Raw genomic sequence first — 19,366 nt, 5'->3', positions numbered from 1 at the left:
AGGAATGCAATAGGATCTAGACAAATGAGTAGGGATTTCTGTCTCTGACACATTATTGCCTTATTGTTAGTTGAAAAATAGCATTAATGCCTTCACACCTGTCATGAGACTAAACTAAGAGGTATCTGCATACTACTTTGTGAGGGAGACCTGCATCTACATAAGATGAAGAACTGTGACGGACAATCAACTAAAAATTGCTTTCATAAACGTATTTATTTATTTCTCATCTTCCTGGAAGAGAGGAAGTGGTTTATCTCATTCCTGCTGTAATGAATGGCCTCTCTAGCATCCTCCCTCAGTTCTAGTGTATACATAATTCTGAAAGACTTCTCTCACAGACATAACAAATATATACTTTAACATGCTGTGATAATTAAGGTCCTGAATAATGTCTTTGTTTTGCAGTACTGTGGGGTAAAGGCTTTCAAACTACAGTACACAGGCTATTTTCAGGGGCTTCCCACAGGCAGCTCCCAGCTGTCTGTGCCAGTGGGGACCGGTAGCACTCCTACAACAGAGCACGCTGCTGCTGCTGCTGCATTGATGCTCACCCTGGCTTGTGCAGCACCAGTGCAGATGCAGTCATCTCATCATTCATTCACCTCTCTGGCTTTTCAAATGCCAGCATTTTCTGAATCAGGTAAAGGCAGAGTGGTACTTGAATGCAGAGGTAGAGAAAGGTGAGTAAAAGGACATGAAAAAGCAGCTAAGGATTAAAATTTGGTGGTGAGTGTGAACTAGGTGATTAAGGGATGAAATACTGGCAGGCAAGGTGGCTACAGCTGCAGGGGACATGCATCAGGTCCTAGCCTGAGGCAAGGAAGAGCACTGGTGGGATAACAGAAGTAGCCCATTTGCCCAATCCCAGAAAGCTCTGCCCTATTCACAGCAGGCAGCAGTACTGACAAAACTAAACATATTTACCACCAAGGTGAAAAAGGTTTAGGACAGATACAAGCCGAGGCATCGAGCATCTACAACACATGCCAACATAATCTACCAGAACTAGGCCAAGGTTTTGGTATCAAGTCAAATGACAGAAAATATTTGTAAATCAACAAAACAACGTGTTAGTCAAGTCAGTATCACATCCGATAAAACCATTCAAGACACTTAAGAGATAAGGAGTACAATATTTTTCTCTAGGAGACTCAATTCTTTGAGCTATTCAGCAACTTCATGTCTTAACACCAAGGAAAACAATATTATAATGATTCATATTGTAACACCTATGCACTTTCAAGCTAAACATATTGAAGACATATAGTCACTCAGTGCCTCACTTGCCTATACTGCATTACAGGGAGCCACTGGAACAAAGCAGAATTCATTAAATATTCCTAATTTATTCTGCCTCATTGCTCTTTTGTGAACAGGGTGGGTCACTAGAGAGCAAGGCGCTTAGTCCAAGAAGAGTATTATGAGTGAATATACAAAGTCAACAAGCTACCAAGGTAAGATTCCTCATTAGATACTGCAGTCCCTCAGAAGTGACAAAATAGGAGCTTCTGTTTACAGAGCACAGCATTCTCACAAGCGTTCACTCTCTTTTACAACTTCCCCTTGAAAAGTTTTTGAACAGCCAATAGTAGCATGGTTTAAATCCCAATCTAGGTCAGAGAGAAATTTTCAACCATATTTGTTTCCTTACTTTGTAGTTTCTCTTTTTGCCTTTTTTTTTTGTTTTGTTCAGGGTGTCAGGAACAATATTTTATTCACTTTTACTAGAAAAAAAAAAAGAGAAGAAGTAACATAGCAGGAAAGGTAATGATTAATCTATTCTGCAAGAAAAAAAAAAAAAGAGTTCTGATTTTGAACTTACTGGTGTTATCTAACCAGTATAAATAGAAGTGTAGTCAGAGAAAGCACAGGACTGAAAACTCATGATGAATTGTTAGGGCATGTTGAGTTGGTTCTGTCAATGCCTGCAGTCAGATGATTTCACTGGCTGTGCAAGATGAAATCTCATATTTCAATGTATAAGTAAAAGTGTCAAAGTTCAGCTGAAGCAGGGACGAATCCAGAACAAATTTTGTGTGTATTTGTAACTAGGGCACCAGAGCAATAGAGGAAGCCAAAATGAGCCGGAAAAGCAAAAGGAGTTTGAAGGAGAAATTTGCCTTGAAGAACAGCTTGGTTAAAGAAGCCCTCTCAGAATTCCTGGGAACTTTTATATTGATAGTAAGTGTCAGCTGCTTTCCTTTCTTCCTACTAATCTAATGTTGGACAGTGCTTGTAAGGGGACGCGTATGATTTTTCTTGTACTGTACCAGCAGCGTGGTTACTGCCTAACAAACATTGTACAGCCTTGAATGAATTGCTTCTATTTATGGTAAGTTTGTAATTCCTTTCTTCACCTGATGTAATTATCACTGGCTATTAAAAACAGGTAGCTTTATGTATTACAATTGCCTGATAAGTATTTGATTTCATGCAGGAGCAGAATTTCAGTGAAGTACCACATTCTGAGAAATCCAGATATGCACGATGAATGTTAATAATACTCTTGTTTTTGTTTTAAAAAACTCAGCAGTTTATTCTACTTTCACTTCTATTCATAACTTCCATTTGCTTTAGCAAACATACTCTATTGCACAATAAGAAAATTTTAGCTGAGTTATTTTCCTGCGCAATACAGAAATTAAGCTGAGTGATTTGTAGTGAGTTTATTGGCAGTTGAATTGCTGAACTTTCTGAGATTTTGTAAGTTAACTGTTTTTTGATTTGTTTTTAACTGTACTGCATAAGTTATACAGTTGCTTGGTCCTGTAGTACTGCTACAATTTACACAAATACCAAAACTCCCCATTTTCATATCCCTAGATTTTTTTAACTTAATTTCTTTCTTAATTTTTCTGTGTGTTTTGTACTGGGACACAGCCCTCTGGTGATTTACCAGGGGAGAGAGCAGGCTCAGTAGCAGAGCTGAAAGTCAAGCAGCTGGAGTATTTATGCCAAACTCTTTCTTTCTCCTTTCAGTTCGAACAAGACAGTCTTGCTTATTGCTGAATATTTCATCATAGTAAAAGGACAGAAAAAAATAAGAAGTAGGCATAGTACTGACATAGTATGCTTTATAACTGTAACTATATTAGCTAAATTTCAAGTAAGTAATCTAAAAAATTCCAGTAGCTCATAAAATACATGAAAATAATGGTCTTTACTACACTTCAGCCAGCTGAAGTGCACAGGCACTAAAGTAACATTATTCTCAAATTTAATACTATCCATAAGACATTATTACAGTAAGGAGCACATTTAGAAGCAAGGAACACAAAGCACTTTACAAACATTAATGAATTAAGTGTCACAACACCCTGGTAAGGAGGGGAAATGTCATTATCTTCATTTTATATATTAGCAAACCTGATTACAGCAGACTGCACAGGAAGCCTGTGGCAGAACTCTGAATATAACCCAGGTCACCTGACTTCCAGTACTCTGTCCTCGCCACAAGATCATCCTCCTCTTTCCATTAATACAATTAAGCAAGCAGAGAAAACGTATTAAAGTGCAGATTAGACCGCAAATGCTATTATTTAATGTCCTGCTGCACAAGAGTAGAAGGAAATGCAAACCCAGACCCCATTTTCTACTATACTCACCATATGAATATAGTAGAAAATGAAGCAACAAAATTGTTGTTGAAATCTGAGTTTCTCAATTCTGTCTTTCCATTTCTTGTTTCAACCTTGACTTAAGCAGAGAAGCGCCCCAAATGGATTAAACTGAAGCTTTCTCAGTGCTCGGCTACCTCAATTTATGTTTCAACTGCGCAAGTTTATTGTGAAGAAACTGACCTTTCTGCTGTTATTTATTGCTATTGCTTTTAGGGTCTGTCAGCTAGTAGGTAGTTTCTCTTTAAGAACAGATAAATATTAAACCCTTAACTTCAATTGGAGCTAATTAAAGGGGCGCCCTAGTGAGTCAGAGGGCAGAAATCTTTGAAAAACAGACACTCTGTATTCAAAAGAAGCAATAGCTTTCTTCCACCCTCCTATTACTATGTCTTAATCCTGTTACGAAGTGAGATGAGAGTTCACAGCCTACAGCACAGTTGATTCAGATCTTTGCTGAAAGCCATTTCATGTCACTGGGATGGGTTTTGCAGCCTGTGGGGAGCGCCTGCGACAGGGAGCAAGGCAGGGACCAACCATTACCCACAGGCTCTGTCTGGAAGTTAATGCTAATTAGCTGTGCCTAAATCTGCAGCCAACCTAGCACCAACCTTTGCCAGGTGAAATCCTGTACCCCTGAATCACCTATTTCTACTTTTCTGGAGAACGTCATCACAGACCACGTATTATTAAGAGCTTAAACTACCATCCTTGGTAACTCTCAAGCCTTGCAACATTATTTTCCAAACTGGAAATTGTACAAACTGCAAGATTAATTTCATGACATCTAGAAAATGAAATCACTCCTCAGGCAAAACCCAAGCCTTCACCTGGGTGTAAGAAGGGCTCTGCCTGCAATGTCGAACAGATCTGAGACAACAAGCCTTGAGAAAGTCGCTGGGTATACAGTTTGCATAACATCTCTTTGTCATCCTTACTTAACATGCTGTGGTTTACCTTGCAGCATGGTCTCAGAGCATGTAAACTGAATTCTTTTCAGGTGAAACTAAAGTGGAAGGTGAGCTCCAGAATCACAGCAAATGTGCTGACCATTGGTGGATGCTCAGTCTAGTGGATCAGACTGGAGATACTCCTAAGTAAACCCTCCAGAGATGTCCACAGCCAGGTTCTATGAACCAGATGCTTGCACTACATGACTTGATAATACAGCCATAGCCTGTGTGAGCCTCTCTCTCTGCTTAGAACGCACCCCATTCCAACCTCTGAGGGTTCAGTGAGAAACACTAATCCCCAGGAGCCTGGAAGTGCCCTGCTGTATGTGTGGATCCAATGGAATACAGAGCAGCTGCTGTTACTTCCTGTCTGGGTAATCCTGCTGGTCACTGGACTATTTTATTCTTAGACCTATTCTGCTGGGGGAACAAGTATTTCTTTCAGTATCTGAAGCATTAACACAGCTTCTCTAATTGCACTCTAGAACAAGAATTGGGGCAGAAACACCAAAATGCAGAGTCCACAACCAAATGCAAATTGCATGTGGGTTTGGTTACACTGAGCTTTTGGTTACTGCCTTGAACCATATCATATTCAATTTATAAGGTTCCACCAACCTGAGAAAACATTGCACTTCACCTCTTTTGTGATTTCAATAAAACAAATGGAGTGATGCAGTTTCAACATAACTAAGTTACATTTGCAGTACAGGCAATGAGGAGCACACATGATGCTGGGTATTTAGATTTGCAGATTATTTGTAAACTCCTGCCTGTTTCTTGAATTTACCTTGGTGCTGTCATGTGGTAAACCCCGAACCTGCAAAGTTCAATTGTATCATTTGTAATTTAGAATAAATATGCACAAAACCCACAATCTACCCATAAAGTTTTCAACGAACATTTGAAAAGGATACAACTGTTTTCCAGGAAACATACTGAGTGATGCAAGTTTCACACAGTGTGTTTGGAAACAACTTGTAGGACTGGTCCCTCCAGCCTACACCCATGCAATGGGTTCCTGAGGTGGGAGAACACCTGCCCGTTTGTACCATGGTGTCTGAGAGGCCAGTGCTCACACACATTTCCCAGTTTCTGACATGGCCTCAGCCTTTTGTAGCTGGGACTGCCCCGAGGCCTCCCTTGGAGACAGGAAAGGTTTTTGTTCTCCAACATGTTTCCTAGTTCAGTACATCTCCCCTTGGAGCTCCTGTGTGTTATTCTGGAGCAAAACATTTGGGTGCCAGGACAAAAGAGTAAAGCCATGATGCATCAAATAAATGGTTTGTATGACTTTTCAGTGAATCCGTCTGGAGCTCACCTCTCCAACTGCACCTCTGCTTTTAATCATGCTTCTCTCCATATTTCCCCTTTGGAACTTGGCTGCGCTGCTCTCAAACAAAATGGGATTTACTCTGCCTTACACCATTAAGCATATCTGAATTGGAACAGTTCCAAAAAGAGAAGCCAAATGGGCCATGTGGCTTCTTTTACCAGCTACTGCTCACCTAACATAGTTTGTGTTTCAATTTCACTCTTGAGAGCATCTCACTAAACATAGTTTCCCAGAAAGTTGCTGCACAGGAGCCAGTATCTCCTGAGTTCAGAGCAGAGTATGCTTCCTTGCTGAAACAGAGCACAGGCTTCCATTTAGCATATAAAGACAAGTGGGTAGTATATATATTCCTATCCCAAAGCTCAGACTCCAACTGGAGGTGGGGAGCACCTTGCAAAATACCCACTGAAGTGTTTGTGTAGAGCATGCAGTGCACGAGCATGAGTTGAGTTTATGAGACCCCATGCTGCAAATAGTCCAACTAATCAAAAGGAACGCTAATGATGTTTTGCACATCAAAATCTTTGACTTGTTTTCCTATTCTGACCACTTCATCATGTAAGTTATCACTTCTGCTTTGCTGCAGAATTTAGTCTTGGCTGAAAAATCTTCAAGTATGACATATGGATTTGCTCAGTCCAGAAGATAAAAGTCTAAACAACTATTCCATATCTTTTTTTTTTCTGGGCCAGTTAATTACAATACTGAATAGTTATATATATATATATATATATCCCTTATTCAAAACATGCATTAGAATACAATACATGAAGTTATTACATGAAAGCACACGTAGCTTTTGATCATTTACTCCTTAGATAAGTGTCTAACATCTTAGATAAGTGTTTAGCAAAATTACTACTTAGAAGTTTTAAACAAAGATAAATTCTGTGGTCTAAATTTTGTGAAAGGTAGACTCTTCCTTTGTATAAGATGAAATTGCTTACAACGAGTTTTCTTAAGGTTGAAAATTAAATAGCAATAGCTTCTAACAGCTACCTTGTTTGTCATCAATAATGAATTTCCCAGAGTACCTAATTTTGCATAATTAGCTTTTAGACATTGAACTTAAGTTTCTCAAAGCTAGATAAAAAAGGTTAGTAAAACGTATTTGTGTTTTGATATGTTACTCAACAGCTTTAAAAATATTATATAATGCTACAAATACCATGGGTCTTAGCAATGTTTGTGCTCTGAAAAGCAGCTCTCATGTCACAGAGATCCGTACATCAGGGCCTGTAGCAGCAATACTATAGTACAACCAGTAATTAATAGAAGTCCATCATGAATGCAATGTCATAGAATCGAATCCTGCACTTACAGGCCAAATTCGCTCATTTTGTGGAAATAAGATGCTTCCTTTCCCTGTCATCACCAACTCAGGTTCCTTTCTGTTTCTGCTGATGTACCAGTTGCATATATTTTGACTGCATGCAGTTTTGCTAATGATTCTGCTGAAAATGTGCAAACTCTTCCTCTTTCTTCCAACTGTATTAAATCAGCATTGCAAACAGAAGCCAAAATGGTTACAAAGACCCTTAGTTGTGCTGAGATTAAAGAAGTGTTCTTACACACTTATTATTTCTATAATTTTGCTATTATCGAAATTAACTTTTGTTTTTCTAGATAACACTTCTCTTTCCCTGAAGTCATTCTTTAAGTCAGCTGAATAGTTAACAGTGTGAAAGAACTGAAAGGAAGGTTACCTAATTGTTCTTTTACCCTGAAATGTTTATTACAGCAAATAATTCTGAAAAGTCACAGGAAATCTTTTGCTTTCAATACAAACTTAAGTTTTCCAGTATATGACATTTTAAACTTTCAGGTGACTCAGATGTTCTGTGTTGCTTGAAAGTTTTAAAAGAGAATTATATTCATCTCTAACATCAGCCCAACACATAACTCGGCTTTCATAATTTAACCAAGAGGTTTCAGTAAGTTGCACTTAATTTTCCAAGAGCTTTTTTTTCTAGAAAGTTTGCATCTATAGGACTGAAGTGTAGGCACTCTTAGGAGACTTGCATCCTTCCAACATTCAGCTGTGGGTGCAAAACTTGAATTTATGTTTTACAGACATAGATTTCCAGGTACTTTTTTCAAAAGTTTCACCAAATTAAAAAAAAGGTAATAAAAGTAATAACTTTTAAAAACTGTCATAAACAGTTTAAGAACAGAATAAAAGATAATAAATGCAGTTCGTGCCATACAGTCAGTTTACATCTCTACATTCTCAACACTTCAATAAACCATTCTGGCTCAAAGCGCATTCTAGTGAGCTCTCTAATCCACGGTTTCATCTGAAAGCAAACTCGACACAGTTCCTCCAATCCATTCCTCGAAGGTTTCTTTACTATTAAAACATTCAGTTTTATTTTTTTTCAACAGAAAACAGATTAGGAAGAGAACATACTGAGGCTTTGGTTACTTATAACTGTGCACCTTCGACCATGAGGGCACAGCAAAGATCCAGCCACTCTATTCCTGCACCTAAAGGAAAGAGTAAAAGAAAAGATATGTGTACCCTTATATCCTGAAAGAGGACAGAAAACTTCCTTTCTCAGAAACTGCAGTGCCTGTTCCTGCACTCTCTCTGAACAGTACGATGCCCCGAGCACCATCACAGAGACTAAACACACATAATGAGTTTAGAGAGATTTTAGTCATTTCAGTTAGTGTAGGAAGCAAAGCAGAGAAGTACATCTCAGCTCGAGAATAAATGAGTAACCTGGGAGGGAAGCAGCACCTGAATAGGCCCTTCTTCTCCTCCTCAAGGAGCTACTAGTTAAGATTTAATTCCCTTGTGTAACCTTTCCTTCCCAGCCCCTTTGCAAAGGGCCATGTTTCACTGCTGAAAATTTTTTATCTGAATATGAAATATTTCATTTCCTTCCTCTCCTGAATTTCTAAAACTTAGTAAGAAAATAAAAATAATCTTCACTGAAGAAACTGACTCAAACCAGTTGACTTATATAATGCAGGAAAGAAAAGCATTTTAGCATTTCAGGATGAAGAGTGCAATATTAATCATAATAAAATATGAGAGAATGCAGACCTTTGCATTCTCTCTAGGTGATTTCAAGCTTTTATTTGCCTCCTATTGCATGTGCAAAAGCAATAATAAAAATTTAAAAGCATCAGTTTATATAACAAAGCATAGTCTGTCCCTCAATATTTTCACTGTATTTTTTCCCACAGAGCAATTTGAGTCAGATCTTTATATGTTTTAAAAGCTTTACATACACAATTCATCCAAAGCCTTATTAAATTTGCATTCATGTCTCCAAGTATTAATGCTTTCTGTCATTAAAAAAATGGTTTCAAAATGGCAATAGTTTTAAGGCTTATGTCTATACTATTTAATTAACTAAATGATAAGGGTTTTTTTCAAACCCTTATTTTATTAGATAGCAGGGCTGAGAAAAATAAAGGGAAATCCATTTGAACCCAAGAGGATATTGGTTGTGTCCCAGGAGATCACCAAGAGAACGGATATAGCGATTTTTTATTACTCCAAGTTTGATTAAATCATAATGTACAGAAATCCTCCCCACCCCCATCAAAATATTTAATTTATGATAAAATAAGGGCCATGTGCTTTTAAAGTATTTAAAAATTACTTGACTGGTAAGCTGTATTTTTATCTTACCTTAAAAGTTTTAATTACTATCTGATCTAACAAAAGACAGCAAATATTAAACATGAAATTAGATGAAGATTACTCTTTCCTGGAAGAATAGGAGTTTCCTGCAACTTGAATTCTTGCAGAGCTAATGCCCTGAATTTTAATAGCTCTAGTGTGTCTCTCTTATTGTTGCTGTTAGTATTACCGTCCCTATGGACAGAATGCTTAGGAGCCCTGTCTGTATTAAAGCCCTACACACACAAATGTAGCTAAAACATGGCTCTATACTGAAAGAGTTTCTAGTCCATTATAAAACACCTTATTATGAAATGCAATAGATAAATTCTTAAGCAACTTGCTTTGTAAATAAAGAGGTTGGAAATGAAAGTGAGTTCTAAAATACACTCCAAATTAAAGACCTTTAGAACGACGCTATGAATTTAGTAATCAGCCTCCTATCTGAAAAAATTATTTACTAATTTTATAACCAACACCCAAACTAATTGTATATGGAAATATTAATGGGGGGCTGGGGACACTGTATAAGGCTACTGTCAACCACAAACAACCCTCTAACGCTTTTGTGGGCAATTCTGGTGAAAGAGATCCCTACCTGCAGTGAAGGGCAAATGCAACCACATCTCCCAGCCCCTGAAGTACTCTCTGATTCTTCCCACGCATGTCCCCCTTTAAAAGGGCCTAAACATGTGGCACTAAGGCTGGCTTCTTGGAGAAGTCACGGAGGTTTCCCTAAGAAGTGAAGTACTGGGGCTTGCTCTCGTGTCCCAGAGTGTCACAGCAATATTCCTCTGCTTCCTCAGAGCCAGATTGAGTACTTTAGGACAGCAGGACGCTCACCACAAGCGCAGCTGGAGCCTACCACACTGCATTGCCCCAGAGAACCCGTCACCATCCCTGTACTGCACAGGGACACAGGCAGGCACGGGCAGCAGAATCCCCCTAGCACTGCAGGTCCCTCCAGTCCGAAAAAGGGGAGCAGACAAGTCACGGGCCACAGGAAATGCCTGTCTGGGGAACAGTAGGAGAACATAGGTGGGAGTGTGGCGTGGGAAAGGGGCAGGGCTGCTGCCTTCCCTGAACAAAGGCATCCTTAAAGAAAAGTTTAAATTGGTGGAGGGATCCTTGGAAATTCTTCATAATTAGCTGTGGCTGCAAGCACAGTTCTGTCCTGAGAATTGACTGCAGTAGTAATTCTGAAGTATTTTTCTAGCATTCCCTGATTGAAAGTGTACATATGACTTTTTTGTAACTGCTAACTCTAAATTCCTTGTAGCACACTGAATTCCTGCATTCATGTAGAGGAGCATCAGTTGTGCAGCCACTGAGGCCATACTTTGCATGCAGGGACATCTATGGTAGCCCACCATACATATGTAACTCAGCACAGCTTGGCACCTGGTACTGTACAAGGTATAAAGAAACACACATTGTTGTCTCCACACTACTAAAAAGCTAGAGAACTGCTGCTTCTTTAATGTTACAGTAAGAGCGTATGGCTATGAATGCACACTGCCACTACATCTGTTCGATAAGTAGGGCCCTTTTTTATATAAGCATTCAGCTTTAAGATGTCTAAAGCTTTACAGGCCATGTAGAAAAATAGGTTCCCTAAAATTCTGAATTCAGATCTTGCAATAAATCCTATTTACATTGAAAAATGCTTATTACAAGCTTTTGCAAAAAATCCTGAAAATAGCACAGATGGAGGCAAAATGATCTTTAGTCTCTCTGATGAGTGGGATGAAGTTCTGCAATCTTCCAGGGAGTAAAAGGACATTATGCTCACTGAAGGCCAGTTGTTTTCCTTTCCCAACATTAGCCTTCTTGCCCAAGACAAAGAGAAGGGTCTAATGGTTATGAAGCAAGGTTTTTGGCAGAGAAAGTGCAGACAGCTATTCCACACCCAAACATGTTATTTATGACAGTAATCAAATTACCTTGTGAACAAAAAGTCAGTACTGAAACTACTCCAATAAATTTAAGCCAATCAGGCTATAGACAACTGCTAAGATGAAAGACTGGTAACATAAGACAAGATAAGATAAGATAAAGAGATCTGTCTAGATTCTACTACAAATTAAACTCCCATCAACTCCATGTGCTTCAATCAATGAGTTTGTGTGGGTGCAGCTGATGGCTGAGCTTGGCCTAGAAACTTGGAATATTTAGTTACAACTTGATGATCTAGTTGGTCTTAACTCAGCCAAACAGAGATTCACAGGGTATTAAATTGCTGTTCATGCAATTACATGATTAGGTGATAGTTTCCAATTATGTTAACCTAGCTACAGTAGGTATGAGAATTTTTTTTTATCTCTTTCCTAAAATGACAGCAGATAGAGAAAATATTACTGTGACATGGTTCAGATTTGCAGGTTCAGTTCCCAGTTTCCCCATCCCAGAACAGGCACACACTGACTGTGCCCACAGCAGTGTTCATTCATTGTACATGAGCAGGCAGCCATTTACCAACATCTGCCGAGCAAGACGCCAGCGCAGCTGTGTTCAAGCTGGCTCGTATCCTTTTTTTGTTTGTAGATTCACTTTTCTGAGGCTGGTTAGCACAAAAATGAAGTGTCTGGGGTTGCATATTTCACTACAACATGCAGAGCAGAAGCTATTATGCAAGAGGACTACTCAGCTGTTTCTGTATGATTCTTCTCAGTTCTGGTAATCAGGGAAGGGAGCCCACAGCCTCCCTCTGTTATTTCCTTCCCGCTTCTTGTGAATTTGTAGTTAATATACACAGATGTGGTTACTGTCCCTCATTCTTTTCTATATCCCTGTCCTCAACTTCTGTTCTCTTTTTTCATTGTCCTTACAGAAAGGGGTAATATATTTCAAAAGAATGTCCTTTCCTTCAAATCTGCAAAACTTTGTCTATGCCATTTCAGAAAGCAAGTGCATACTTGTAGATCTAATTAGTTGCTTGAATGCAGACTGCACCCCAGCGTACAGAGGGCCCCAGACCAGCCCACTGCACTTGCTCCACATCTGAGCCTTATCTTTCACTAAAGCTTGCTTGATGCAACTTCTGGAACACTCCCTTTGAGAAGTCTGGAAAATGAAGGCTAGAGTAGGCTAATTCCATCTCCTCTAGACTTGTGCCCTAATCTTAGACTTGATTAATGCCAGCATACCCATTCTTACCATATTAATTAAATATATAAATACATGATGAGTAGAATTGTCTCATATGAAGTTTTTTTACAAAAAATGTGATTTCAGCTGCAAACAACTAAAATGTATTTTGTTTTGGTTTTATATCTGTAGATGCATTTATGCTTACCATTTCAATTGCTAGGTACATGACACATAGCAAGGAGAGAATGCCTAACGTAAGCCTATGTCATCCATTGCACAGCAGTTGACCGCAGCTTGGACTGTGTCTTGTAACTTTCAATTATACAGTCCAATAAACTACTGCTATCTAACACCACCCTACCCTTACCTAACCTGGCAGCTGGAACACTTTGGCACCAGACAGTGTTTTGTTTGCTTGCATGATTATAACCTCAAGGCAAGAACTGCACCTGGTTATATGACACAGGCTTGGGGCACTTTTATAACCGAAACTCCGTCTGCATCACAAAGCTGGTTAAGAACGTAATTTTATTGAGAGTTTCTGTCACATTTTGGTATTAGTTAAAACCCTTGGGGAAATAATGGAAGCAAAAGTATAATTTTGCCTGTTTCAACTGCATCTATTCTAGCAGGACTTGCTTGTTAAACCTCAAACACCAGATCTTTCTGGTACAGTCTATTTCTAAGGCAGGGGAGATTTTCCCATTACATTGCAATTTCTGAATGCGACTGCCTTGCAACTGAAAATAAGCATTTATAAATTAACTTTTATGTATTCAAATATGCATAGTTAGGAAGAGTATTTGCAATAGAGTCATTGGTGACACAGTAGAGGCCGAACACTAAAGCGAAGCAAGGAGATTAACCAAAGCAACTGCATTGGCTGAGATGGAATGATTTTATAGGAAGACAAAATATCAGATTCCCATGTACCACCAAAGGAGGAATATGAAAAAATATATATAATATCCAATTTAACATCAAAGTAATTAAGGTGCTCAGGATAAATCTAGTCACATCCCAGAAATGGTATTCAGATCACTTACACTTGCAGAGAAGCAAAATATTTCATACTATAGATATTATTTGCTGTCTTCCATAGAGTGTTGTACCCTTATTCAGCAAAGCACTTAGGCATATATTTTAAAAGGAGATTTTCAAAAACACAAATTGATTTCTGGCAGAAATGGGTCAGCTAGTCTATCTTAAACTAAAGGCCTTTTATACCTCTGAAAATCTTTCCTACCAACTTAAATAGGATCTAAACATATGCTTCAACCATAAGCAGTTGTGCTACACAGCCAGTGCTCCTTTCCTTTTCCCTAGAACATACCCTGCACTTAGTTTTTCAGAAACCTAGATGAGCGTGGCAGAGGGAGAATTAACACTTCAGGAGTATAAGTGACCACTTATTTTTAAATCTGCCTGAACTATGAAGCCACAAACATTATTTGCCTCATTTCACCAGGATTTTCCCAAAGTTCTCTTTTTTTTTTTTTTTTTTTTTTCTTGGTCCATAATAACTCCCAGATTTTCAGTGGGGTGCTGTGTGGGTGGGTGATGGTTTTTTGGTTTGGAGGTTGTTGTTGTGTGTTTAGGTGGTGGGAGCTGGTGTTGTTGTGTGGTTTTTTTTTTTTTTTTTTTTTTTTTTTTTTTTTTGTCTTGGTCCATAATAACTCCCAGATTTTCACTTCTGTTGCCTGGAGCCTTGATTCTTCTTGCATGGCTCAGAATCATTCTACCCATTCCAACTTTCTCCCTCATTTATTGTATCCATTTTAAATAAGCTATATTAAGGTCTAAACTTTTGTATTTTGATAGAGCATTATATGATATCAAGGCAGCATAATAATAACAGACACTTTCACCTCCACAAAGTTGTCTCATTTCAGAGTTCAGCATTAAACATTAAAAGCTCTTTGAACTATCTTTCACAACTTCTATAGTCATTTTTTCATTGCTTATAACAACAATCTGGAACTGAAAACTTACCATACAGAACTAATTCTCTCTTCACTTTCAGATGCAGGGATTTGTTGTAGACCCTGTGAGATCTTGTTTAGGCTCCAAATTCTGATCTGTATCCCCTCATCTGGGCCTCAGAGATAGGTCCTTATCAGCAAACATTCTTCCTGATCACAGGGCAGGGGAAAATAAAGAACAAATGTTCATTGCAGCAAAGGCAACAATGGTACACATGCCACTAATCTAAAGTTCTAGCATTGCTTCAATATTTAATAACATTTTCAGCTATACCTGGACAGCAGCAGGAGCTGCAAACTAACCACTAACATTGACAGACATGCTCATGGTTTTACGTTTCTCTTTTAAAATACAGGCACTTGGATGTGGGTGTGTGGGACAGGCTGTCCTTAGCCGAGGAACCCATGGTGGGCCCATGACAGTATCAGTTGGATTTGCAATGGCAGTCACCATAGCAGTGTATGTGTCTGGGGGCGTTTCTGGTAAGTGACTTTTTTTGGGTCTTATATAGCATTTATTGCCAAAGGCTTAAGGCTATCTTTTTAAATTACTTCCATTTCACTATATAAGCAATTATGTATCTAGCAATAACAAGCACCCTTATACCAGACTCAGCATCAGTGTTTCAGTAGCAAAATTCCGTGTTTTTCTGGTTTCCTTCTATTCCTTGTGTTTTACAAATTCTTCTACCAAACTCTGAACATATACAAACTTCAGCAGACCTCTGGCCTTTATGGAAAGTGATCTGTGCAAACCAGAAATCTGCTTGCTCTGGCTTTGGAAAATTCTGTCAATAGAGATGATCCTGGACAGCACAGGCATGGCATTAAGGAAACAGCCATGAAAAGCTTACAGAATCCAGCAGTCACCAGCTACAATGGTTGCCAGTTTGGTAGAAGGCAGAATGACATACTAACGGGTATAATAAGCAGGGTTTATCTTACAAAGTACAATTTATTTCTCCTTGTCCCATCACAGGTAAGTCTGCTTCGTCCCTTTGCTTATTTGCGAAAGATCACAGAAAGCAGAAACAGCAAAAAGATGCAGTACTAGAGATACATTCTGTTACACACTGTTACTGTAATTGCCCCTTTGTTTCTGCTATAACATTTCCTCACTATATATTGGTCAGGAATCTCTCTTTTCTCCGTAGCTGGGCTAATTAATCAGTGTCTATGTATGCCACATTGGATGGTGCTTTGTCTCCTATTTCTACCATTCAGTTTGGCTAAATTAATATCAGGAACATTAACATAACTGCTTTTAACATTTAAATTCTCCCTTTAAAATAGGAAATGATGAGTTGTAATAATACACACACTTGTGTATTATAATACACAATACTCCATGTTACACATGGAGTTTTTATTGCACTCTTAAAGCCAGTGGTGTCTTCGTACTCCAGTTCTCACAGAGGAATTTCTTACCATTCATGAAAAGGGTAAAGTGATTTGGGCAGATATCTTCAGGTATAACAAGGCTACTATAAATAGTTGCTATAACAGAAGTTACTGGGGCCATTTCTCTTCCCTTTTACAAATTCTTTTACAGAGACACCATGCATAAGGATGTTTCTGACTTCACATTAGAAAGTGCTCAAGGTACTGCAAAACAGGCAGTCTTGTTACTGTCATTGAAACAGAGCAGAACGGTTCCTTAATACCACACAAAGTTAATTCAGTAGTACATTCCCATTATCTGATCAACTTTAAACTACAGCTCTTGGTTTATACGTAGGCAGGTAAACTTGTCTAATGCAATATCAGGGAAAAAAAACCAACCTGTAAAGACACTAACCTGTCCTGCATTTCTATCTGTAAGGGACATTCATCTCTATATTCATGATGTAGACAATTAGAGTTCAATCCCAGCAGGGCAGAACAGTTGCAGATGTTGCAGTATTGTGCTTCCTGTGTTTTTCCCATGACAAAGGATTCTGCATGCAGTGCATTTTCTCTGTGAAAGAATAGGAACAGATATTTCAGCAGGCTATGACTATCTAACATCTGATTACTAGTGGACAGTTCAGAATATCAGTTCCTGTATAGAATTTGTTAGCAAATTCTGTGGCACTTCGGCCATGAAGTCTCATGTTTAAGTACTGCTAAAATATTTTGCATCCATTCTTTATGAAGTTCTAAATTCAAGGTAACGTAAAATATATAGTCAGCACATGTGGTGAATTTGAACTCCTTTACCTAGGAAAATTCCCTTTTTTGCTTTTCCTCCATCTATTTTTCCTCAATGTCTAGGTAATTTCCCACCATTTTTTCCAACTTAGCATTTCAAAAAAATTCATGACTATCATCACTGCAACTACAAAAGAATGGGGAACACACTTTCCAAAGCAGGCCTTTTTTTTTTTTTTTTAAACTAGGAAACTACCAGTGGCACAGAAACCAAGAATCTTTTAACTCCCCTATGTCAGCAGGAGAGCCTTCAACTAGACTTTTTCTTTCCAGATTTAATGTTAATCAGACATCTTTAATATTATTATGACTTGTCCTGGCCATCATAATCCCTCTGTATGATATACAGGTGGGGAACAATATCACGTGTTGAAAGAAAGGAAGATTATTCATTCTAATCAGAGTAAAGAACAAAAGACAAGACAACAATTTATCAAAATTCACATGAAGGGCTGTTAAATAAGGTGCCATCCATCTATTTGCTCTGTGCTGAAGAATTCAAAATTAATTCAAGACCTGTGCTACTAGGTCAGAGTTTTGGAAATGATACAAAGAAGGTTTTATCCAGCTTGTTATCTGTGTTTGTCAGTTCATTATGTATCAAAGGTGCCCGGATTTCATAAGATAATGACTCACTGACCTGAAGTGCAAGCAAACACAGAAACTGTACATAGAGGCCCTTTCTCCATGACTAGACTTTGACAGACAAAGGTCATGATCTTTTAGTTATTTTACTAAGACAAAGGCCATTTTTTCTGATAACTATACAGGCTGAAACGAGACTTTACCTAAAAGGTAAGCAATAGATGTTTATTACATCCTTGCAAAACTTGGGTTTTACTGTACTTTTACTGTGGAGTATGTTTCATCAGTTTATTTATTTGGCAATTTGTATTTCTTAAGTATCAACTACATATTTGTAAAAAAATGAAGTTTTCCAAAAACATTCAACACTTTTCCATGTTGATAAAAGATGTTGAGGGAAGTGACTAGTATGTGACATAATAATAAATACATTTTAGAAAGTAAAATTGTCACAAAGAATTTCAACATTGCTAAAATCTTTTTCCATGTGTGACTTTAGATGTAGCTACTCTGAAATACAAAGGAAGGAAATTCCATAGGAAATAGAACTATCTGTTTCAGCACAGCTACTTTGTTTCCTTATTACAGACCTTTCTGGAAGGTGCAAGAACTTGATGAAAACGTGTCATGAACTACGCACTGCTGTCCCCAGATCCCATCTGGGCACAGCTCACCCGCAGTCAGCTTGAAGCTGGACAGCCCTAACATTATTGTATTTTATGTTCCGGAAAACCAAGTTCCTAAGTAACCCCAGGTTGAAGACTGTGACATAAACATGACTTAATTCCAGCGTACTCCACATCTGCCTCAAGATATATGATCAAGCCAGTAACAGTCCTTAATCTTAATACATGCTTGCTAAACTGAATGAATGTTCTGCTGCCCCAGTCCTCCCTGAAATATAAAAAGTTAAACCCCTTGAGGAAAGAGAATATGTGCAGAACGATGGACCCTCTCATCACAACCAACAGGACAGGTTTAGGCTTTTTCCTAGAAAGTTATCTATAGACTATATACTGCAGGACAGCAGTCTGATAAAATCACAGTCTGCAAACACCAAGAAGGAAGCTGGATCTTAGTGGATGCTGGCTTTTTTTTCACATCCTCTTCTAATTTCATCCAACTTGTTTAATTGCAGTCAGCATGTAATTGCTAAATAACATCTAGAAAAGCATGTACTAGTCTCATGCTCAAATGCGCCCGTATTTTTACAAATCCTTCACCTTTCTTCATGTATCTGAGTTATCCATATGACTTATTTTGTGATTTATTTTTCAGGTGGTCACATAAATCCAGCCGTTTCATTAGCCATGTGCGTGACTGGAAGATTAAAATGGACCAAATTGCCAATTTACATATTAGCACAACTCCTGGGAGCATTTGTTGGAGCAGCGGCTGTCTTTGGGATTTATTACGGTGAGTACACCTTAGACATGCTCACAGGACAAACTAGAGGTCAGGCAGTCTCTAAGGCCTCAATTTTTCAACGAATGCCAAGTAAGCAGAGGACTCCGTTCACACAGTGCTAATGACAGGACTGAAGCTAAAGCCATATAGAAGAAAGGAAGCAACATAAAGAGTATGAAGGAAAAATAAAAGGTTCAAACATTCTAGTTATCCTACAACCTTTCTGAAACACTAATACTCCAGGAAACGTTCTGAAATTTAGAAAAATTATTCATGGGAAATCAGATACTCTGAGATCATGTATTTCTCAGTAAGGATTTTAAATTACTTAATAGCCAGGATATAGGGCTATTCATCTTCCAAGCAAATTAGAAACATTAAAGACCCGATCCAAGTGCCTGTAGGCAACTATCACCAACATTGTTCATTGAGGTTACAGGATATGAGATCAAGTCCCTCCTGACTAAACTTCAGACCACCCTAGAGAGGTAGCTCTCCAAGGCAATGAACTCCAGGTAGAGTGATAAAGGGGCACATATTAGAAGGGAAAAAAACAAAGAATGGGG

At 38.4% G+C, this 19,366-nt stretch overlaps 1 protein-coding gene across 1 annotated transcript in view; it reads left to right on the top strand.

Annotated features, from left to right (window-relative positions):
* Positions 1-1,861: 1,861 nt before the first annotated feature.
* The window catches only part of AQP9 (aquaporin 9), a 30,512-nt gene continuing 13,007 nt past the window's right edge, over positions 1,862-19,366 (top strand). Inside the window, exons 1-3 of the mRNA XM_014944729.1 lie at positions 1,862-2,184; positions 14,975-15,101; positions 18,672-18,809. Coding sequence (XP_014800215.1) covers positions 2,083-2,184; positions 14,975-15,101; positions 18,672-18,809 — 367 coding nt within the window. The 5' untranslated portion in view covers positions 1,862-2,082. The remainder of the gene's footprint in view (positions 2,185-14,974; positions 15,102-18,671; positions 18,810-19,366) is intronic.

The sequence above is a fragment of the Calidris pugnax genome, unplaced genomic scaffold, assembly GCF_001431845.1.
Source record: "Calidris pugnax isolate Ruff unplaced genomic scaffold, ASM143184v1 scaffold70, whole genome shotgun sequence".
In the NCBI taxonomy this organism is placed as follows: Eukaryota; Metazoa; Chordata; class Aves; order Charadriiformes; family Scolopacidae; genus Calidris; species Calidris pugnax.
Note: the sequence above shows the minus strand (reverse complement) of the source record. Positions and strands in the feature narration are given on the sequence as shown.